At 47.1% G+C, this 23,883-nt stretch overlaps 1 protein-coding gene across 1 annotated transcript in view; it reads right to left on the bottom strand.

Annotated features, from left to right (window-relative positions):
• The window catches only part of PPP2R1B (protein phosphatase 2 scaffold subunit Abeta), a 138,302-nt gene that overhangs the window by 68,795 nt on the left and 45,624 nt on the right, over nucleotides 1-23,883 (bottom strand). Inside the window, exons 2-4 of the mRNA XM_063943257.1 lie at nucleotides 17,888-17,978; nucleotides 11,599-11,699; nucleotides 2,269-2,501 (exon numbers count right to left, since the gene is read on the bottom strand). Coding sequence (XP_063799327.1) covers nucleotides 2,269-2,501; nucleotides 11,599-11,699; nucleotides 17,888-17,978 — 425 coding nt within the window. The remainder of the gene's footprint in view (nucleotides 1-2,268; nucleotides 2,502-11,598; nucleotides 11,700-17,887; nucleotides 17,979-23,883) is intronic.

The raw sequence follows: 23,883 nt of genomic DNA, 5'->3' as shown, positions 1-23,883 counted from the left end.
GGTCTGAGTACCGAGTCCTTTTGCATAAACTCAGCCATAGACTCTCTTAAGTATTGCGTCTCTTTCTCTTTACGAGATAATTTAGTAGAGATGGTGGAAATCATCCCCCTAATGGGAGTCCAGCCATGCTGGCTCCGCCCCACTAGCCTGAGAAGGGATACTACACAGTGTACACACTAGTGAACCCCCTGAAGAAGAGGAACACTGTGCCTTACATGAAACAGACTCCTTGCCCGACATACTGCAGCAGTGACAGCACACACAGGAAAAGATTAAATGCACAATTAACCCACAAGAGCACTTCGAGAGACAGAGAGAGCATAGAACCAGCACACAGCACCCTTATCGCTAAAGCCAAGCTTAGCTGGGTCGCAGACTAAGTACCTCAGGTTAGAGGAGAGCAGATTCCGCACAATACGGCGTGTAAAGGCTTTTTTACGGTAAGGACGATACGTGTTTGGAATTCGCTGCCTGAGGGAGTTGTAATGGCCGACTCAGTCAACACCTTTAAGAATGGGTTAGATAAATTCCTAATGGATAAGGATATCCAGGGTTATGTTGCATAGTCACGCACTATGGTTATTATAAAAAAAAAAAGAGGGGTAAAATGTAACGGCAGTCATCAACATCAGTCAAAATTTTATACCAAATAATCCTGCATAGGAGACCACAAATAGGTTGAACTCGATGGACAATTGTCTTTTTTCAACCTTAGATACTATGTTACCTAGATTAGGGACTTAGTAGACTAGTATATAGCTCCCCCCTGCCATGACCTCCTGGTACCGCTAAGGTAATCTGGAGGTACTCCGGAGGAGTTGCGCACCCCTGTAGTCAGCGTCTGTGTCAGCTGCAGTAGGGTAAAATGGCGCCCGTGAGCTGCTGGATCCACTCCGTGAAGCCCTGCCCCTTCAATGGCACGCGGTCTACACGCTCTTCTTTATACTGGCTTTATGTGTCTGAGTGCATAACATGGAGACATTCCCCTTTTAAGCCTGTATTGCCAGTCTTGGTACTGTGTACACTACAGTGCACTAAGTCTGGAGACTCATTCCGCCCAGCGTAGAAGCTGTGCGTCTCCGTACCCGTATGCTGCTATAAAGGCCGGCGACCAGCTAATCAGGACGCTGGCTTAGTACTCACCACTCTTCTTTCTTCTGGCTCTGTTAGGGGTGGCGGCATGCTGCGGGAACATACACTCGTCGTGGTGGGGCTTGCGAACAGTTCCCTCAAAAGCTAGCGTCCTGTCAGTGGGGAACGGGACCATTAACCCTTAGTGGGGTTGGGCCGTTCCGCCCCTAAGTCCCACAAAGCAGGCAGGCTGGTGCCATCCAGTCCTGCCTGAAAACAACAAACTTTAAAAATAAATGCAGAAAACTCTTCAGGAGCTTCCAGAGATGTGACCGGCTCCTTCGGGCACATTTTTTAAACCGAGTCTGGTGGGAGTGGCATAGAGTGAGGAGCCAGTACACGTTATCAAATTTCTACAGTACCCATGGCTTTAAGTGGACCCATCTATAACCCATGGTACTAAATGGATTCCCAGTATCCCCTAGGACGTAAGAGAAAAGAGAATGATCACTTATTAAACCATATCAGAAAGAGAAATTACAGGTGCACACTCTAAGCACTAAGAATAATAATAGTCATAAAAACTGTAATAAACACGGAGTGTAAGTGAGGTCCTTAGCACATGTTTGGCTGAAAATGCATACCGATCTACCATGTACTGTAAAAAGGTGAACCTTCCCAAATACAAACATTATATTAGTTTAACCAGTACCTACAGTAGTGCCCGTTCTAATGTGTGGATAGTAATGCAATTAAAACTAAGGGCAGTTGGGAGGGGTGGTAATATTAAGCAGCAGGAGTCTGAACCTTCAATCTTATTAAACCGTAAAACCCATTTATGTGTCTCTACATGATGTGCATTGGTTACAGACACTAGATCATCATAATCATCAGAAGAGTGATAATAAGGACAGCACGGGGTATAGGAAAACGGCTAAGAGGTATCAGTAAGGAACTGCTGAAGTCCAGATCTCTGGGATAACCTAGTAGACTCTTCTGGAGATAGAGTACCGCTACTGACCATTTAGTTGATAGAGACTAAGCACTTTATGCAAGCAAATATGTTACAGCAAATTCAGTACACTACTGCCACTAAACCATGTCAAATGAGCAATTAACTATTTCAAACCTAATACTTTATATAGCAAACACTTTTTCCCCTTTTTCATCATGTGCTAGCCTTCAGACTGGACTTACTGCCTTATCTCTGCCTTGACAGTACTAGACACTCTAGGGTAGCACACACTGAAGAGACCACACGCAGATGTGCGTGACGTGAACCAGTCCCCACTAGCCAGGCGTTTCACCAGCGGTACAAAATGAGCTTCAAGGTCAACAGGAGAATGTTCATGCGAGATCTTCCGTAAGGATTCCACTGCTCTGTCACGCACTACGGTCTCTTCCACAGTGGCCAAGCTTTCCAGGGGAGGCTGTAAACATATGAGGACGAGGGTTACGGAAGGATACACACACACGCAAACACTGGAAACTGTTACTGCAAAAATGGCTTGTGATGTGGACAAGATCACTTTGAGGTAATCTAGCCTTAAATAGCATCACATTCTTAACACGTGTTACGGGGAACATGGGTAGAGAAAGTTCTGACCCTTGGAAGCTTTAAAATGCTGTGGTTACAGCAGTCTTTGTTATCTGCTTCTTGTTACAGATGAAAATGTTATATCTGGTGATTTTCTGTCAATGGGGCAGATGTATGAAGCCTGGAGAAGGGATAAAGAAGTGATAAAGCAGTGATAACACATTAGACAGTCATTATGAATTTGAAAAAATAAGATTTTACTTACCGATAAATCTATTTCTCGTAGTCCGTAGTGGATGCTGGGGACTCCGTCAGGACCATGGGGAATAGCGGCTCCGCAGGAGACAGGGCACAAAAGCAAGCTTTTAGGATCACATGGTGTGTACTGGCTCCTCCCCCTATGACCCTCCTCCAAGCCTCAGTTAGGTACTGTGCCCGGACGAGCGTACACAATAAGGAAGGATCTTGAATCCCGGGTAAGACCCAAACCAGCCACACCAATCACACCGTACAACTTGTGATCTGAACCCAGTTAACAGTATGATAACAATGAAGTAGCCTCTAAAAAGATGGCTCACAACAATAATAACCCGATTTTTGTAACAATAACTATGTACAAGTAATGCAGACAATCCGCACTTGGGATGGGCGCCCAGCATCCACTACGGACTACGAGAAATAGATTTATCGGTAAGTAAAATCTTATTTTCTCTAACGTCCTAGTGGATGCTGGGGACTCCGTCAGGACCATGGGGATTATACCAAAGCTCCCAAACGGGCAGGAGAGTGCGGGTGACTCTGCAGCACCGAATGAGAGAACTCCAGGTCCTCCTCAGCCAGGGTATCAAATTTGTAGAATTTTACAAACGTGTTCCCCCCTGACCACGTAGCTGCTCGGCAAAATTTTAAAGCCGAGACCCCCTCGGGCATCCGCCCAAGATGAGCCCACCTTCCTTGTGGAATGGGCATTGACAGATTTTGGCTGTGGCAGGCCTGCCACAGACTGTGCAAGCTGAATTGTACTACAAATCCAACGAGCAATAGTCTGCTTAGAAGCAGGAGCACCCATCTTTTGGGGTGCATACAATATAAACAGCAAGTCAGACTTTCTGACTCCAGCCGTCCTGGAAATAAATATATATATATATATATAAGTGGAAGTGGTGTTCGGCACTCTGTACTTGAAGGCTGAAAGCTGCTCCGGTGCCCTGCCAGCTGAAGTCAGTATAAGGCAGGAAAAAACGGCTGGCACTCAGAGACTTGCAAAAACGACTCAGACTAAGTGGTTAAATGCCAACGTTTCAGGGGATAACCCTTTTATCAAGACAACCAGATAGTACAATGTAATAAAATTTATAGCTTACCTAATCACCGCGTGTACAATCCGACCACGGCACCCGCAGGGACCCGATGACGTCATTGGCGCTGGCCAGCGCCGGCGACCCGGCGTCAGAGGGGGGCGTGGCGGATGACGTGAGAAGTGAACCCATCACCAAGGAAACCAAACATAGAAACGGCTGTAGGAGAAAATGTAAACAATGACTCATTCCTGTCCAGTATTCTGCAGTGCAAGATGCAGTCAGTGAGGGGAAGGGCATATGGCAAATTCTAACCAAAATAGAAATAATATTATGCACTATATTGTCTACGTAAAAAGCGGTGTGCATAAACAGTTTATCTGTGGTTAATGAATCACAAATGAAGACATGTGTTTCTAAGCTGTATTGTTGCCCCTTTAATAACTGTCCAGCATTATGCAGTGCAAGATGCTGTCAGTGAGAGCAAATAGCAACTTCTATCCAAAAATGAAACATTATATATTTTTTTTTTTTTTTTAGGGCCCCGACAACGTCTAGCAACTTGGAGTCCTCCAAGTCCCTAGTAGCCGCAGGCACCACAATATGTTGTTTCAGGCGAAACGCTGACACCACCTTAGGAAGAAACTGGGGACGAGTCCGCAGTTCTGCCCTGTCCGAATGGAAAAACAAATATGAGCTTTTTTTAAGACAAAGCCCCCAATTCTGACAATCGCCTGGCCGAGGCCAGGGCCACAACATGGTCCCTTTCCATGTGAGATATTTCAAATCCACAGATTTGATCGGTTCAAACCAATATGATTTGAGGAATCCCAACACTACGTTGAGATCCCACGGTGCCACTGGAGGCACACAAGGGGCTGTATATGCAATACTCCCTTGACAAACGTCTGGACTTGAGGAATTGAAGCCAATTTTTTCTGGAAGAAAATCTACAGGGCCGAAACTTGAACCTTAATGGACCCCAATTTGAGGCTCATAGACACTCCTGTTTTCAGGAAGTGCAGAAATCGACCTAGTTGAAATTTTTTCGTGGGGCCTTCCTGGCCTCACCCACGCAACATATTTTCACCACATGTGGTGGTAACGTTGTGCGGTCACCTCCTTCCTGGCTTTGACCAGGGTAGGTATGACCTCTTCCGGAATGCCTTTTCCCTTAGGATCCGGTGTTCAACCGCCAGGCCGTCACACGCAGTCGCGTTAAGTCTTGGAACAGACAAGGTCCCTGCTGGAGCAGGTCCTTTCTTAGAGGCAGATGCCACGGTTCCTCTTGGAACAGACATGGTTCTTGCTGAAAGCAAATCCCATCTTAGCTCCCGAGGCCATTAGTCCTCTGTGAGCATCTCTTGAAGTTCCGGGTACCAAGTCCCTCTTGGCCAATCCGGAGCCACGAGTATAGTTCTTACTCCTCTACGTCTTATAATTCTCAATACCTTGGTTATGAGAAGCAGAAGAGGGAACACATACACCGACTGTTACACCCACGGTGTTACCAGGACGTCCACAGCTATCGCCTGAAGGTCTCGTGACCTGGCGCAATACCTGTCCCGTTTTTTGTTCGGGCGGGACGCCATCATTTCCACCTTTGGTCTTTCCCAACGGTTCACAATCATGCGGAAAACTTCCCGATGAAGTTCCCACTCTCCCGGGTGGAGGTCGTGCCTGCTGAGGAAGTCTGCTTCCCAGTCGTCCACTCCCGGAATGAACACTGCTGACAGTGCTATCACATGATTTTCCGTCTAGCGAAAAATCCTTGCAGTTTTGACCACTGCCCTCCTGCTTCTTGTGCCGCCCTATCTGTTTACGTGGGCGACTGCCGTGATGTTATCCCACTGGATCAATACCGGCTGACCTTGAAGCAGAGGCCTTGCTAAGCTTATAGCATTACAAATTTGCTCTTAGCTCCATTTATGTGGAGAGAATTCTCCAGACTTGATCACACTCCCTGGAAATTTTTTCCCTGTGTGACTGCTCCCCAGCCTCTCAGGCTGGCCTCCGTGGTTACCAGCATCCAATCCTGAATGCCGAATCTGCGGCCCTCTAGAAGATGAGCACTCTGTAATCACCACAGGAGAGACACCCTTGTCCTTGGATATAGGGTTATCCGCTGATGCATCTGAAGATGCGATCCGGACCATTTGTCCAGCAGATCCCACTGAAGAGTTCTTGCGTGAAATCTGCCGAATGGAAGCGCTTCGTAATAAGCCACCATTTTTTACCAGGACTCTTGTGCAATGATGCACTGACACTTTTCCTGGTTTTAGGAGGATCCCGATTAGCTCGGATAACTCCCTGGCTTTCTCCTCTGGGAGAAACACCCTTTTCCTGGACTGTGTCCAGAATCATCCCTAGGACCAGCAGACGTGTCGTCGGAACAACTGCGGTTTTGGAATATTTAGAATCCACCCGTGCTGTCGTAGAACTACTTGAGATAGTGCTACTCCGACCTCCAACTGTTCTCTGGACCTTGTTCTTATCAGGAGGTCGTCCATTTTCTTTGAAGACGAATCCTCATTTCGGTCATTACCTTGGTAAAGACCCGGGGTGCCTTGGACACTCCAACGGCATCGTCTGAAACTGATAGTGACAGTTCTGTACCACGAACCTGAGGTACCCTTGGTGAGAAAAGCAAATTTTGGGACATGGAGGTAAGCATCCCTGATGTCCCGGGACACCATATAGTCCCCTTGTTCCCAGTTCGCTATCACTGCTCTGAGTGACTCCATCTGGATTTGAACCCTTGTAAGTGTTCAAATTTTTCAGATTTAGAATCGGTCTCACCTAGCCTTCTGGCTTCAGTACCACCCTATAGTGTGGAACAATACCCCTTTCCTTGTTGTAGGAGGGGTAATTTTATTATCACCTGCTGGGAATACAGCTTGTGAATTGTTTTCAATACTGCCTCCCTGTCGGAGGGGGACATTGGTACAGCAGACTACAGGAACCTGCGAGGGGGGAAACGCCTCGACATTCCAATCTGTGCCCCTTTGATACTACTTGTAGGATCCAGGGGTCCTGTACGGTCCCAGCGTCATGCTGAGAACTTAGTAGAAGCGGTGGAGGGCTTCTGTTACTGGGAATGGACTGCCTGCTGCAGTCTTCTTCCCTTTCCTCTATCCCTGGGCAGATATCTTATAGGGACGAAAAGACTGAGGCTGAAAAGACGGTGTCTTTTTCTGCAGAGATGTGACTTAGGGTAAAAAACAGTGGATCTTCCAGCAGTTGCCGTGGCCACCAGGTCCCATGGACCGACCCCAAATAACTCCTCCCCTTTTATACGGCAATACATCTTTGTGCCGTTTGGAATCTGCATCCCCTGACCACTGTCGTGTCCATAAACATCTTCTTGCAGATATGGACATCGCATTTACTCTTGATGCCAGAGTGCAAATATCCCTCTGCGCATCTCGTATATATAGAAATGCATCCTTTAAATGCTCTATAGTCAATAAAATACTGTCCCTGTCAAGGGTATCAATATTTTTAGTCAGGGAATCCGACCAAGCCACCTCAGCTCTGCACATCCAGGCTGAGGCGATCGCTGGTCACAGTATAACACCAGCATGTGTGTGTATACTTTTTAGGATATTTTTCTGATAAGCATGTGAGCGCCTTATCCACCCTGAGGGGTGTTTCCCAATGCGCCTTAACTTCTGGCGGGAAAGGGTATACCGCCAATAATTTTCTATCGGGGGAAACCCACGCATCATCACACACTTCATTTAATTTATCTGATTCAGGAAAAACTACAGGTAGTTTTTTCACCTCACACATAATACCCTTCTTTGTGGTACTTGGAGTATCAGAAATATGTAACACCTCCTTCATTGCCCTTAACGTGTGGCCCTAAAGGAAAATACGTTTGTTTCTTCACCGTCGACACTGAAATCAGTGTCCGTGTCTGGGTCTATGTCGACCGACTGAGGTAAATGGGCGTTTTTACAAGCCCCTGACGGTGTCTGAGACGCCTGGACCGGTACTAATTTGTTCGCCGGCCGTCTCATGTCGTCAACCCACTTGCAGCGTGTTGACATTATCACGTAATTCCATAAGTAAGCCATCCATTCCGGTGTCGACTCCCTAGAGAGTGACATCACCATTACAGGCAATTTGCTCCGCCTCCTCACCAACATTTTCCTCATACATGTCGACACACACGTACCGACATACAGCACACACATAGGGAATGCTCTGATAGAGGACAGGACCCACTAGCCCTTTGGGGAGACAGAGGGAGAGTTTGCCAGCACACACCAAAATGCTATAATTATACAGGGACAACCCTTATATAAGTGTTCCTCCCATATAGCATTTAATATATATGTATATCGCCAAATCAGTGCCCCCCCTCTCTGTTTTAACCCTGTTTCTGTAGTGCAGTGCAGGGGAGAGCCTGGGAGCCTTCCCCTCAGCCTTTCTGTGAGGGAAAATGGCGCTGTGTGCTGAGGAGAATAGGCCCCGCCCCCTTTTCGGCTGGCTTCTTCTCCGGAGATTGTGAAGTCTGGCAGGGGTTAAATACATCCATATAGCCTCAAGGGCTATATGTGATGTATTTTTCGCCATACAGGTATTCTACATTGCTGCCAGGGCGCCCCCCCCCCCGCGCCCTGCACCCTCCGTGATCGCTGTGGGAAGTGTGCTGACAGACAATGGCGCACAGCTGCAGTGCTGTGCGCTACCTGAGGAAGACTGAAAAGTCTTCTGCCGCCTGGTTCCGGACCTCTTCAATCTTCAGCATCTGCAAGGGGGTCGGCGGCGCGGCTCCGGGACGAACCCCAGGGCGAGACCTGTGTTCCGACTCCCTCTGAAGCTAATGGTGTCCAGTAGCCTAAGAATCCAATCCATCCTGCACGCAGGTGAGTTGAAATTCTCTCCCCTAAGTCCCTCGATGCAGTGAGCCTGTTGCCAGCAGGACTCACTGAAAATAAAGAACCTAAAAACTTTTTCTAAGCAACTCTTTAAGAGAGCCACCTAGATTGCACCCTTCTCGGACGGGCACAAAAACCTAACTGAGGCTTGGAGGAGGGTCATAGGGGGAGGAGCCAGTACACACCATGTGATCCTAAAAGCTTGCTTTTGTGCCCTGTCTCCTGCGGAGCCGCTATTCCCCATGGTCCTGACGGAGTCCCCAGCATCCACTAGGACGTTAGAGAAATGACAGTTAGGAGCCGATTGGCTTGTGCGTTATCACCTTGCACTTATCACTGCTTCATCACCTCTTCGTCCCTTCCAGGCTTAATGCATCTGCCCCAATGTATGAGAGAGAGAGAGAGAGAGAGAGAGAGAGAGAGAGAGAGAGAGAGAGAGAGAGAGAGAGAGAGAGAGAGAGAGAGAGAGAGAGAGAGAGAGAGAGAGAGAGAGAGAGTGAGTGTGTGTGTGTGTGTGTGTGTTAGTTAAAGTAATCCCTCAAATCATTTTGAACATTCACTTTAAAAGTAACTGGTCAATATTAAATGCAATATTTAGAAAGCAAAATATAACTGTTTAGAAATGGAACAACTTTAAGATTATCTTTACCCAAAACACATGGCTGAATGGGAAAAACGTAAATACATGAGAAAAAAGCCATAGCTGGCAATAAATGTCCAAGTGCTGGACAGTTCAAAAAGGAGGTGCCGGTATAGCAAAGGTTCTTGGTTTTTGAGCAGTTAGCAGCCTTGGGAAGAAGACACCGCGGCTGAAGTGCACCTGACTATAATCAGCTAGCGATTGTGCTAGGATTTGTTGTTTTGAACATTATGTATAATTGAAACCTAACGTCGCTTCGCTTTACATCAAGAACTGCTGTGCTAAACAAAATCCTCTCCCCAGCAACTTTGGGAATCTCTCCCCCCCCCCCCCCTTCCCTTCACCTCGGCCTTAAAGCACTCACTGAAAGAGCTACAATTACAGTCAATCCATTCAATTTTAATTTCAAGTATTTTCACTCTAAGAACACATAACATCAAAGGCTAGGTTTGGAAAGGCAATTATCTGCGCTCCCCTAAACCAGGAGGATTTGCAAACCAGGCGTTATGAGCCACAGGACACCCTCCACCATCATAGAATCTTGTCCCAGAGAGCCAGAAAGCTTATTCAGAGATGCAGGACAGGAGGAGCCGCATATGCTCCGTGAAACTCAGAAGCAACCGTGACCAACTAGGTGCAGTTTCCCTGTTGCGTATTATGGGAACTTTCATAGGATGTACATAGAGTCTGAGCACTCACTGATTACTGTAATTCCTACGGCACCATAAGCTTATAATGTGTATACTCACAAGACCACCTGGTGCTGCCTGTTTTGTTCAAGCAGCATCTGCTACCAACCTACAGAAATTACTTTCAACTGAGCTGGTGACGTTGATAAAAATAATTTGAGAGCTGCCAAACTGAAGACAAGCTTGGGCCAGGAGCCAGGAGAGTAGGACCCCCCAGATGGCACCCAGTGTCTGAAGAACCGCAAGACTTGCAAGCCGCTCACTCTAGAAGGCGAAAAGGGCTCACAAGATATCCAAGACTTTGGCAGCTTCACTTGCTGACGCACAAACTACATTGGCAGGAAATGGGGAAGCAGATGTAAGCTTTGTAGCTCTAGCCAAGAAAAGACAAAAAGGGACAAGACAATATTCTAACAACTTTCATGTCTCTTGATGGAACAGGGACTACAGAGATGAGGAAGAACTACCCCATAGATCCGCAACAGGAGATTAAATACAAGGGGGGGGGGGGGGGGGGGGGAATCTCTCTGCCACTACAAATTCAAATAAAAAGGTGTAAAAAGCAGTTAATATATGTGGATATTTGAGACATCCCTCCTTGATCACAGATATGACAGTTAAACCTTGCAGTTTACTTTCCAGTGATTTTATATGAAATTGGCACTACAGAAAGTCCCTAGAAAGCAAAGCACTCTGGGTGGCACTAAGTAACTGCACCAAGCTATAGACAGTCCACGTAATGGATTAGCAGCAACACATAATACAGTGAATAACTCAAATTTGCGGAAGTCCAGACAAGACATGGGCCAGATAAAGACGGCTCCTGAATTCTACACTGGTCAACCTTACATAACAATACAGGAACTTGACTAGCGGCAGTGTGTTTGATTACATAGATTCCAATCACTTCTCCAGCCAGAGCATGACTGCAGCAAAGTTATGCGTGAACAGCATATATGAATAAAAACCAGGACACTTCATAAGGGCCGTACGGACGGAGAGATTTCCCCAGAGATGTGTGCTGAGCGATCTAGCACAAACCGCTCAGCACACAACTCTCCCCCCGCTCAGCACAGCGCAATGTGTGCTGAGCGAGGAACAGACGGGGGGCCGCTCATTTGACCCAGCGGTGAAATGAGCGACCTGCTAGACTGCACCGGCGATAGCGACGCGCGGGACTGCGCATCGCTGTCACCGGCACCCCTACACACGGAGCGATGTTCAGCTAATTTCTAAGCAATCTAGTCAGATTGCTTAGAAATTAGCTGATCACCCCGTGTGTACCCCCTATAGGGTAAGCTTTTACCACACCATACTGCACAATAGCTGAAACGTACAATCACTATGATCATTGCTCCACCCCCCACACCCGGATGTTGATCACAATGTAAGTTCAATGTCCATATCAAAGAGAAAACATGTACATACGTGACAACAGCCACAGTTCTACTGGAAGTAATGTGAAATGTGTACTTACCAGCAGACAGTGGACAAATTCTGGTCCTCCAACCAGAGTGGTGAAACTTCCCAGCTGTTCAGCCAGTGCCAAAAGCACCTCATCTTCATCATAGATGGTGTCTGCAATTGCGGAAATCACACAAATTGAAAAGCTGTATATGAATTTACACTGCATGCGTCAACTCTATGATATATTCTTAATGGTTAATCACCACAAATAAGACCGTTGTGATCTTATACAGTACCAGTCAAAAGTTTGGACACACCTTCTCATTCAATGGTATTTATTTTAATTATTTTCTACATTGTAGATTAATACTTAAGACATCCAAACTATGAAAGAATACGTATGGAATTATGTTGTAAACAAAAAAAAAGTGTTAAACAAATCAAAATAGGTTTTATATTTTAGATTCCTCAAAGTAGCCCCCTTTTGCTTTGATGACAGCTTTGCACACTTTTGGCATTCTCTCAATGGGTGTGCTGGCTCCACCCCTCTATGCCACCTCCCACAGGCAGTTGTAAGTAAAATAGTACCCGAAGGAGAAAGGACATACTTGAGAGAAGGAACATAACAATGAATGGTGAGATTCATACACCAGCACACCATAACGGGTGGTATTCATGTGACCGGCGGTCTGCTGACCGACAGTCACATGACCTCCACCATCCCGCCGGCTCAGTATCCCGATGGTCGGCATGCCGACCAACAGGGACTATTTCCACTCGTGGGTGTCCACGACACCCATAGAGTGGGAATAGAAACCGTGGCGACCGCTCCACTCGCCCATCCCCGCCGGTATGCTGCCGGGATCCCGGCGTCGGTAAGCTGACCGGCGGTCAGCCATACTACACCCCACCATAACATAAAACAATCCAATGGCTGGAACAAAACAGCAACAGCTGAACAGGTTACTTTTGGAAAAGAAAACCCTGCAGACAAGTCAACGCAATGAGGCGGGCGCCCAGTATCCCTTATGGACTTCAAGAAAGGGATTTACCGGTAGGAATTAATATCCCGTTTTCTCTAGCATCCATAAGGGATACTGGGGTTCACTTAATACAATGGGGACGTCCCAAGGCTTCCAGAACGGGCAGAGTCGCCTGCAGTACCGCCTGCCCAAACTGGGTATCCTCTTTGGCCAGGGTATCAAACTTGTAGAACTTCACAAAAATGTTCTTCCCCGACCAGGTAGCAGCACTGTGTAGTTGTAAGGCCGAGACTCCACGGGCAGCCACCCAGGAAGACCCACCAAACTTGTAGAGTGGGCCTTCAAAGACTGTGGAACAGGCAAGGCTGCCGACACATAGGGGATCTTTCCGAGTTGTTCGTTCGCTAGCAGATTTTAGCAGCATTGCACACGCTAGGCCGCCACCCTCTAGGAGTGTATCTTAGCTTAGCAGAATAGCGAACGAAAGATTAGCAGAATTGCGAATAGAAAATTCTTAGCAGTTTCTGAGTAGCTCCAGACCTACTCACAGAATGCGATCAGCTCAGGTCGTTTCGTTCCTGGCTTGACGTCACAAACACGCCCTGCGTTCGGCCTGCCACTCACCCGTTTCTCCAGACACGCCAGCGTTTTTTCCTGGCACGCCTGCGTTTTTCTGCACACTCCCAGAAAACGGCCAGTTTCCACCCAGAAACACCCACTTCCTGTCAATCACACTCCAATCACTTCAACGATGAAAGTTCTTCGTTTGGACGTGAGTAAATCTACTAAGTTTTGATGCTAAAATACTTACCGCATGCGCACTGCGTACCATGCGCATTTTTGCCTTAATCGCTCCGTTGCGAAAATCGGCAACGAGCGAACTCGGAATGACCCCCATAGGCCTGTTGAATAGTCAGCCTAATCCAACGAGCAATGGACTGCTTAGAAACAGGGCAACCCTTTTTCTGCGCTTCATAGAGCATAAACAGGGAATCCGTCTTCCTGATCCGAGCCATCCTCCTGATATAGATCTTCAAGGCTCGCACAGCATCTAACGACTCCGGAGGAGCAGATGCACCAGAACTTGAGGGACTACAATCGGTTGATTTAAGTGGAATGCAGAGACAACCTTCGGCAGGAACTGCTGTCTAGTCCTGAGCTCAGCTCTGTCTTCGTAGAAGACCACGTAGGGACTTTTACACGATAAGGCCCCAAATTCTGAGACATGCCTAGCAAAAGCCAGGGACAGTAACATCACAGTCTTCCACGTGAGGTACTTGTCTTCTACCTTCATCAAAAAGGTACAAAATCAGGAGGAATTTTACAGGAGGACTGTAGAAATTCCAACACCACACTGAAGTCCCAGGGTGCCGTGGGCGGCACAAAAGGAGGTTGGATGAGTAGAACTCCCTGCAAGAAGGTCTGAACTTCTGGCAACACTGTCAACTTCTTCTGGAAGAAAATTGAGAGAGCGCTGAAATCTGGACCTTGAGAGAACCCAGACGTAAGCCCTTACCCACACCAGCCTGCAGGAAACGTAAGAAACGTCCTAAGTGGAACTCTGCAGGTGGATATGTGCATTCCTCGCACCAAGAGACATATCTCCTCCAAACATGGATGATAGTGTTTTGATGTTACATGCTTTCTGGCCTGAACCATGGTTGCAATAACCTTCTTGTAAAAGGCCTTTGTGAGCTAGGATGTTCTGCTGAACTTCCAAGCCGTCAAACGATGTCGCCGTAAGTCCGGGTAGACGAACGGTCTTTGTTGCAGAATATCCTCTCTCAGTTGCAGAGGCCAAGGGTCTGTCACAGACATGTCCAGAAGATCTGCGTACCATGCCCTCCGAGGCCAATCCGGGGGTAATCAGAATTGTCTGGATCCCCCGATTCGTTTGAGCACCCTCGGGAGCAACGTAATCAGAGGAAACAGGTAGACCAACCAATAAGGCCAAGGAAACGTCAGTGCGACTATTGCCCTCGCATAAGGGTTCCTGGTTCTTGAGCAATACCAGCAAAGCTTCTTGTTGAGTCGAGAAGCTATCATGTCTATCTGTGGGCAGCCCCACAAGTCGATCTGTTGAAACAGCTGTTGGAGACCCCACTCTCCTGGATGGAGATCGCGGCGACTGAGATAGTCCGCTTCCCAGTTGTCCACCCCCGGAATGAAGATGGCGGGCAACGCTATTGCGTGTCTTTCTGCCCAGAAGAATATTTTTGACACCTCTCGCACGCAGGCTCTGCTTTTTGTCCCTCCTTGTCGATTTATGTAAGCCACTGCCGTGGCGTTGTTCGACTGAACTTGAATCGATCCCTGAGCAGAGGAGAGGTCTGAAGCAGAGCATTGTAGAGCGCCCGCAGTTCTAGAATGTTGATTGGAAGAAGGGCTTCGTGGGCTGACCACCAGCCCTGGAACGGAGTACCCTGGGTAACAGCTCTCCATCCTCTCAGACTCGCATCTGTAGTGAGGAGGATCCAATCCTGAATCCCAAAACTGCAACCTTCCAGAAGGTTGGAGGACTGTAACTACCACAGGAGCGAGATCATGGCCTGAGGTGACAGACGTATTATCCGGTGCATCTGAAGATGTGATCCGGACCACTTGCTCAGGCGATCCAATTGAAACGTTCTGGCATGGAACCTTCCGTATTGAATGGCCTCGTAGGAGGCCACCATCTTTCCCAACAATTTTATGCAAAGATGAATGGATATCCGAGTAGTCCGTAGGACTAGTCGTACCATCTCCTGAAGTGTTCTTGCTTTGTCCTCTGGGAGGAACACTTTCTGGGCCATAGTATCCAGCAACATTCCCAGGAACAGGAGCAGCCGAGTTGGCTCCAGGTGGGACTTCTGTAGATTAAGGATCCACCCATGGCGTGACAGAAGTTGGATAGTGCGGTCTATATGGAGCAATAAAAGCTCCCTGGATCTTGCTTTTATCAAGAGATCGTCCAGATAAGGGACAATATTGACCCCCTGGACCCGCAATAGGAACATCATCTCCGCCATCACCTTTGTGAAGACCCTCGGAGCTGTGGACAGGCCGAAGGGTAGCGCCTGGAACTGGTAGTGATAGTTCAGCAGGTCAAACCGCAGGTAAGCCTGATGAAGTGGCCAAACTGGGATATGAAGGTAAGCATCCATTATATCCAGAGAAACCACAAACTCCAGCAATCACTGCTTTCAGAGATTCCATCTTGAACTTGAAAACCTTTAGGTAAGGGCTCAGAGATTTTATATTCAGAATGGGCATTACCGAACAGTCTGGCTTCGGTACTACAAATAGGTTGGAGTAATAACCCTTTCCTCGTTGTTGTAGTGGCACTGGAACAATGACTTGGGACTGGACCAACTTTAGGATGGCCAGTTGTAACCTAACTCGTGTATCCTCCAAAACTGGTAAGCTTGATTTGAAAAATCGTTGGGGAGTAGCGCCGTCGAACTCCAGCTTGTAGCCCTGAGAAAGGAGGTCCTTTACCCAGGTATCCTGGCAGGAGGTTTCCCAGATGCGGCTGAAGATGTCGAGCTCCCACCTCGAGATCCCCTCAGGGTAGGGGGCCAACCGTCATGCTGAGGCTTTTATGGAAGCCGAACTGGTGCTTGGTTCCTGAGAACCGGCAGTAGTTGGTTGTCTTGCATTACCTCTGGTGCCTCGTGTTGCATTGGAGGCACCGCACCTCTGGCTCTTGATCTGAACCTGTTAGTCCGAAAGGACTGGGTAGACTGCCTCGGGTAGGAACGCCTAGCCAGCGGGGCCCCATAGGGTAGAAATGTGGCTTTTCCTGCAGTAATCTTAGAAATCCATGTATCTAACTCAACCCCAAATAGCCACTCTCCTGAGAAGGGAATAGCCTCCACACTGCGCTTGGAATCCGCAATCCACTGACGCTGCCAAAACGCCCTGCGTGCCGACACTGCCATGATAGTAGTCCTAGCATTGATAGTGCCTATTTCCTAGAGAGAGAGTCACACAGGACACGTGCAGCGTCGTGAATGTGCTTGATGAGGGTCACCATAGTGACATGGGGCATATCCCCTGTAAGGCTCTCTTGAATTTGAGTAGCCCAGGTATGGATGGCATGAGTCATCCAGCAACCCGCTATCACAGGTCTGTGTGATACGCCAGCCGCTGTATAAATAGATGTGTGCAGTTGCTATTTTTCTATCCCAGGGTCCCTTTAGTTGAAAGGAGCCAGTAGCTGGTAACACCGCCTTTTTAAAGAGGCGGGAGACAGATTAGTCTACGGCTGGGGGTGTAAATGGGAATATGTGTAAAACCCTTGTAACCTGAAACTTTTTATCAGGAATTTTCCAGGCTTGCTTAAATAGGTAATCTAGTTCTGGTGAATTAGGAAAAGTGACACTGAGCTTCTTCTGTGTCAAGAAAAACGAGTGCGGTACAGCCGCGTCTTCCAAAGGGAATTTTAATAGATCCCTGATAGCAAGAATGAGGGACTCCATACCCTGTGCAGGAGTGGAATCCTCTGCAATAGGCTCTAACCCCCCTCCTGTACTTCCTCAGATTCTGAGATTAAATCAGTTAGCCAACGTTCTAGTGGCCCTGTTTAAGGTGGGGGGGCGGCTGTTTTTCATCTGTTTTAGCAGCAAGATCTTCTATACTTAGCCTTTCATGCTCCAGTAGTGTTTGGCCCATCTGTCTCCTACTGAGATTCATACATCAGCACAATCTTTGATTTTGGCAACAGCCTGTTACAGCTCCGATGCTGCTTGACCACCTCCGGTCAATGTTGCGGCCTCTGTGGGAGGCCACGATACGGGCACTAACAGGGTCTCTGGGTGCCTACCCGTATCCATGCTTTCTGATCTTGGCCGAGCCATCTTGGCTCTTCATCTATGCAGCTGTAGGGAGTTCTGCATTGTTTGTTACACAAAGGTCCCTTGAGGCTGAGGGACGGTGTGGGGGTCTGGTGCTCCCCCCACAGATCCACACTGATGCTGTGACCTCCTGCAACTTCTAAGGTTCCTTGCCTGCTGTTTATGTATGCTGGATTCTGGAGAAGGGGCTCCCTATTTCTTGATCAAATTGGTCCTACTCACAGCTCTATCTGCTACCTGTAACTTGCAAATATTTTGCGGACCTGTGAAAATCAATCAGAAGACGGTGAAGATCTTCCAGTGTTCAATACTTTTAACACCAACAACAGTGTTTGTACCTTGCTCTATCTATTTAGGGCATTTCCCAGTCACTGGTGCTAAGAATCCGGCCCACGGCATTATGCTCCAGCCATTGCAAATTATAATGCTCACTTAAGTTTGTATTCAATATGTATAGCTGTAGGATTCCTACAAAATGTAAGGACCACTGTATTACTATGACAAGGAGCAAGTGCAGCAGATTGTGCTATAAAATACCTACCAGTAAGGAATGGCAGCAGCTCCGTCCGAGTCCTCTCTACCCCTAAGGCCAGGGCTATGGTAGACAACTTCTTGATACTGTTCAGACGCAGCTGCAGGAAAAGCAAAAATAAAATTAACCAAACTGTACAAGAATGAAAAATACTAGTACATATAAATGATTTAATGTAGTAAGGGAACAGTATGTCGTGTTATGCGAGTGCACTGTAAGATAAGATTTCAGTTACTGGCTATGCCCAAACATTTCCTGTCCAATTGACAGCATGAAAAAATAAATAAATAAAAGACTGCATAAGTCTTTCACTTACGCAGCGGTGTCCGCAATATAATGCAGAACAATAAAGATCAAAACAACACAGACTTCACATTTTCAGTCTAATCAAACAAAAAAAACAACACAGAGTAAAGGACCGTATCACACGTGGGACAGATGAGGTAATTTATCCTCTGGAGGGTCCTTGCAGAAACCAATATATGGGATGCAGTTATGTGACTGGCGGTCAGTAAACCGGGATCCCGTGGTCGTTATGCTGACCTACGGGACCCCCAGCGGTGGTAATTGTACCCAACCCCAATATATAGGACAAAACAAAAGAAAACTGAACGTGTAAATAGAGGATCATATAGAGTTTGCCAGGATCAGCAAGTCGTCCAGATACGGCATGATTCTGTCACCCTGACGTCAGAGAAGAGTCGTCAAGACTGCCATGACCTTGGTTAAGATACTAGGAGCCGTGGTTAGTCCGAAAGGAAAGGCCTGGAATTGATAATGTATGTTGCCAATAACAAACCGCAGATATTGCTGATACGACATGGCAATAGGTATGTGCAGATAAGCATCCTGTATGTCCAGGGATACCATATAGTCCTTAGGCTCCATAGCCAGTACAATAGAGCAGAGAATTTACATATGGAATTTGGATACCCTCACAAATTTGTTCAAAGATTTGAGATGGAGTATAGGCTGGGACTAGAAACAGGGTGGAATAGTAGCCCCTGCCTCTTTGAGACAGAGGTACCAGCACAATCACTCCAGTATCTAGGAGAGATTGTACAACCAAATGTAGAGTTTGTGCTTTCAGCGGATCCAAAGGGATAACAGTCGAGCAGAACCGTTGAGGGGGGCGTCTCTTGAAAGAGATAGCGTACCCATGAGAGACAACTTCACGCACCCAGGCGTCCGAAGTGGTCCTTAACCATGCCTGGACGAACTGCAGAAGTCGGCCTCCCACCCTGGGGTCCCCCAGGGGGGAGGCCCACCCAGTCATGCTGCAGGCTTGTCCTGTTTGGAAGCAGGCTGACAGGCGGCGCAAGATTGCTTAGACTTGGGCTTGGTGGTTTTAAAAGTACAAGCCTGTCTCGGGGTACGTCTGACCCTTTGCTTTACCTGGAGGTCGAAAGGAACGAAAAGTGGTACTCTTAGCCTTCGGAGCAGAAGGATTAGTACTTGGGAGACATGCAGTCTTTGCTGTTGCCAAGTCAGTCACAATCTTATTCAGGGAGATTCCATGAAAACAGGGACAAAGTACTAAAAACTTTAACATTTTAAATGATTTGTTATTTCAGTTTATTCTGAAGCACAAGATGTTAAAGTGGCAGCACTAATATTTTTTTTTTTACAAAAACTTTTTCACTAGATTAGCTGCTTCCACATATCCATGTGTTTCTCAGGCTAGTTGGATACGATTCTTTCACTTTCATTTAGAAGGAAAATAGTGTTCACTCTAGGCTGTTTTAGCAGGGCGCCGCGCCCTGCCCGTTTTTTAGCAGGCAAAACCCGCCCTGCCCCTTTTGCGGCGCCCTGCTAGAACAGCCGCCCGCTTCCAGCCCTCCCGGCGCGTATAGATGCCGTGCGCATGCGTGCGGCATCCATTCACGCATTGGGAGAGAGCTGGGGGAAGCCCAGCACCGACGGAGGTGCTGGGCACGCCCCCAACAGTGACGTCGCCGGCCACAGACGCTCTCTATAGTAGCGTCTGTGGGCCGCCGCACCACCCCCTAAAATGACGTAGGTGTGGCCACGCCCCCTAATTTGCGTGGCCGCGCCCCGTTTCTGCCGCGCGCGCACATATGCCCCCGGAGTCCGGCGCCATGCCCCTTTTCACTCCTAGAGTGAACACTATAAAATATTTTACATTTTAACATGTCAGCAGTAAAGCAAACGTTATGTTGTATTCATTTATATTTTGTTTAGGAATAATTGAAAACTACATCCCAATACCTTATTGATTTTGCATAATATTAGGTTTCTTAAGCCTACTGTTAGCATGTAACCTGAGTTACCAAAACATGGATTGTTTTTTTGGGGTTTTTTTTTTTTTTTTTTTTAAGGGTAAATAATAATACTGCTAGTTTATACTTGTTTTTGTATACATTTGTCATGCATGTTACTCAACTCTATAAAAAAAGAAAAAATGTAATTCACATTTAAGTCATGAAAAATGCAATTAAATTCTGTAACCTGAGTTACCATGTAACCTGAGTTACAAGACAAGCTATTCATTTGATTACCAGTTTAATAATGCAATATATTTTGAATTTTTTTTTAGTGTAACATACATATGAATTAACTGGATCAGTATAAACTTAAAAATAAAAATAAAATAAGCTATCTTTATCTGTTTTGTATAAGAATTACTGTAAGATGGCACTAACACCAGCAGAAAAAATGGGGAGACAGAAATTGAAGGATGAAGGAAAATATGATGAGTACAAAGCAGCTCATAGGCTTGCCGGAAAAAAAAAGCAGTCAGAAAAGAAAAGATGCATTAAAAACGCTTCCAGCAAGGAGAAGAGAAGCTATTTTGAGTAAAATTAGGGAAGAAAAACAGAATCAAGGTGGCAAAAAACAGGCAGCGAAAAACTGAAAACAGAGCAACTCCGTCTGAAAGAAAATAAGATTTTAAACCTACCGGTAAATCTTTTCCTCGTAGTCTGTAGAGGATGCTGGGGACTCCGTAAGGACCATGGGATAGACGGGCTCAGCAGGAGACATGGGCACTTTAAGAAAGACTTTAGGATTTGGGTGTGCACTGGCTCCTCCCTCTATGCCCCTCCTCCAGACCTCAGTTAGAGAAACTGTGCCCAGAAGAGACGGACAGTACAAGGAAAGGATTTTTGTTAAACCAAGGGCAAGATTCATACCAGCCACACCAATCACACCGTATAACTTGTGATATACTAACCAGTTAACAGTATGAAACAACTTAGCATCAGTCCAAAACCGATGAAAACTATAACATAACCCTTATGTAAGCAAAACTATATACAAGTCTTGCAGAAATATTCCGCACTTGGGACGGGCGCCCAGCATCCTCTACGGACTACGAGAAAAAGATTTACCGGTAGGTTTAAAATCTTATTTTCTCTTACGTCCTAGAGGATGCTGGGGACTCCGTAAGGACCGTGGGGATTATACCAAAGCTCCCAAACGGGCGGGAGAGTGCGGATGACTCTGCAGCACCGAATGAGCAAACAGGAGGTCCTCCTCAGCCAGCGTATCAAATTTGCAGAATTTCGCAAACGTGTTTGCCCCTGACCAAGTAGCCGCTTGGCACAGCTGTAAGGCCGAGACCACTCGGGCAGCCGCTCAAGAAGAGCCCACTTTCCTAGTGGAATGGGCCTTGACTGATTTAGGTAACGGCAATCTAGCCGTCGTATGCGCCTGCTGAATCGTGGTACAGATCCAGCGAGCAATAGTCTGCTTTGAAGCAGGAGCGCCAACCTTGTTGGCTGCATACAGGATAAACAGCGCTTCAGTTTTCCTGACTTTGGCCGTCCTGGCCACGTAAATTTTCAAAGCCCTGACTACATCCAGATACTCGGAATCCTCCAAGTCTCGTGTAGCCACCGGCACCACAATAGGTTGGTTCATATGAAAGGATGACACCACCTTAGGCAAGAATTGAGGACGGGTCCGCAATTACGCCCTATCCATATGGAAAACTAGATAGGGGGCTTTTGTGAGACAAAGCCGAAAATTCGGACACTCGCCTAGTCGAAGCTAAGGCCAACAACATGACCAACTTCCAAGTGCGATATTTTAACTCTACTGTCTGAAGTGGTTCAAACCAGTGCGACTTAAGGAAACTCAAAACCACGTTAAGGTCCCAAGGCGCCACCGGAGGTACAAAAGGAGGCTGAATATGAAGCACTCCCTTTACAAAAGTTTGTATTTCTGGAAGTGAAGCCAATTCTTTTTGAAAGAAAATGGATAATGCCGAAATCTGAACCATAATGGAGCCTAATTTTAGACCCAAATTCACTCCAGTTTGTAGAAAGTGAAGGAAACGGCCAAGATGGAATTCTTCCGTAGGAGCATTCCTGGCCTCACACCAAGCAACATATTTACGCCATATACGGTGATAATGTTTAGCGGTCACATCCTTCCTAGCCTTTATCAGAGTAGGAATGACCTCATCCGGAATGCCCTTTTCCGCTAGGATTCGGCGTTCAACCGCCATGCCGTCAAACGCAGCCTCGGTAAGTCTTGGAACAGACAGAGCCCCTGTTGCAACAGGTCCTGTCTTAGAGGAAGAGGCCACGGATCTTCTGTGAGCATCTCCTGCAATTCCGGGTACCAGGCCCTTCGTGGCCAATCTGGAACAATGAGAATTGTCCGAACTCTTCCTTTTCTTATTATTCTCAACACCTTTGGGATGAGAGGAAGAGGAGGAAAAACATATACTGAGTGGACCACCCACGGTGTCACTAGTGCATCCACCGCTACCGCCTGAGGGTCTCTTGACCTGGCGCAATGCCTTTGCAGTTTTTTGTTTAGGCGGGACGCCATCATGTCTATCTGGGGTAGGCCCCACTGGCTTGCAATCTCTGTGAAGACTTCCTGATGAAGTCCCCACTCTCCCGGATGCAGGTCGTGCCTGCTGAGGAAGTCTGCTTCCCAGTTGTCCACTCCCGGAATGAACACTGCTGATAGGGCGCTTACATGGTTTTCCGCCCAGCGTAGAATCTTTGTGGCTTCCGCCATTGCCACTCTGCTCCTTGTGCCGCCCTGGCGGTTTACATGAGCTACTGCGGTGATGTTGTCCGACTGGATCAGAACTGGTAAGTCGCGAAGCAAAATCTCCGCTTGATGAAGGGCGTTGAATATGGCCCTTAGCTCCAGGATGTTGATGTGAAGACAAGTCTCCTGACTTGACCAAAGACCCTGGAAGTTCCTTCCTTGTGTGACTGCACCCCAACCTCGGAGGCTCGCGACCGTGGTCACCAGGACCCAGTCCTGAATGCCGAATCTGCGACCCTCTAGAAGGTGGGCACTCTGCAGCCACCACAGGAGACACCCCCTGGCCCTGGGGGACAGGGTGATCAACCGATGCATTTGTAGATGCGACCCGGACCATTTGTCCAGTAGGTCCCATTGGAAGGTCCGTGCATGGAACCTGCCGAATGGAATGGCCTCGTAAGATGCCACCATCTTTCCCAGGACTCGCGTGCAGTGATGCACTGACACCTGTTTTGGTTTCAATAGGTTCCTGACCAAAGTCACGAGTTCTTGAGCCTTTTCTATCGGCAGATACACCCTTTTCTGGTCCGTATCAAGAATCATGCCCAAGAAGGGTAGACGAGTCGTAGGAACCAGCGGCGACTTCGGGATACAGGTTGAGTATCCCATATCCAAATAATCCGAAATACGGACTTTGAGTGAGACTGAGATAGTGAAACCTTTGTTTTTTGATGGCTCAATGTACACAAACTTTGTTTAATACTCAAAGTTATTAAAAATATTGTATTAAATGACCTTCAGGCTGTGTGTATAAGGTGTATATGAAACATAAATGAATTGTGGGAATGTCCACACACTTTGTTTAATGCACAAAGTTATAAAAAATATTGGCTAAAATTACCTTCAGGCTGTGTGTATAAGGTGTATATGTGACATAAATGCATTCTGTGCTTAGATTTAGGTCCCATCACCATAATATCTCATTATGATATGCAATTATTCCAAAATACGTTAAAATCCCATATCCAAAATTC

This window comes from Pseudophryne corroboree, chromosome 10 (genome assembly GCF_028390025.1).
Source record: "Pseudophryne corroboree isolate aPseCor3 chromosome 10, aPseCor3.hap2, whole genome shotgun sequence".
NCBI classification, from domain to species: domain Eukaryota; kingdom Metazoa; phylum Chordata; class Amphibia; order Anura; family Myobatrachidae; genus Pseudophryne; species Pseudophryne corroboree.
This window is presented reverse-complemented; position numbering and strand designations above follow the sequence as displayed.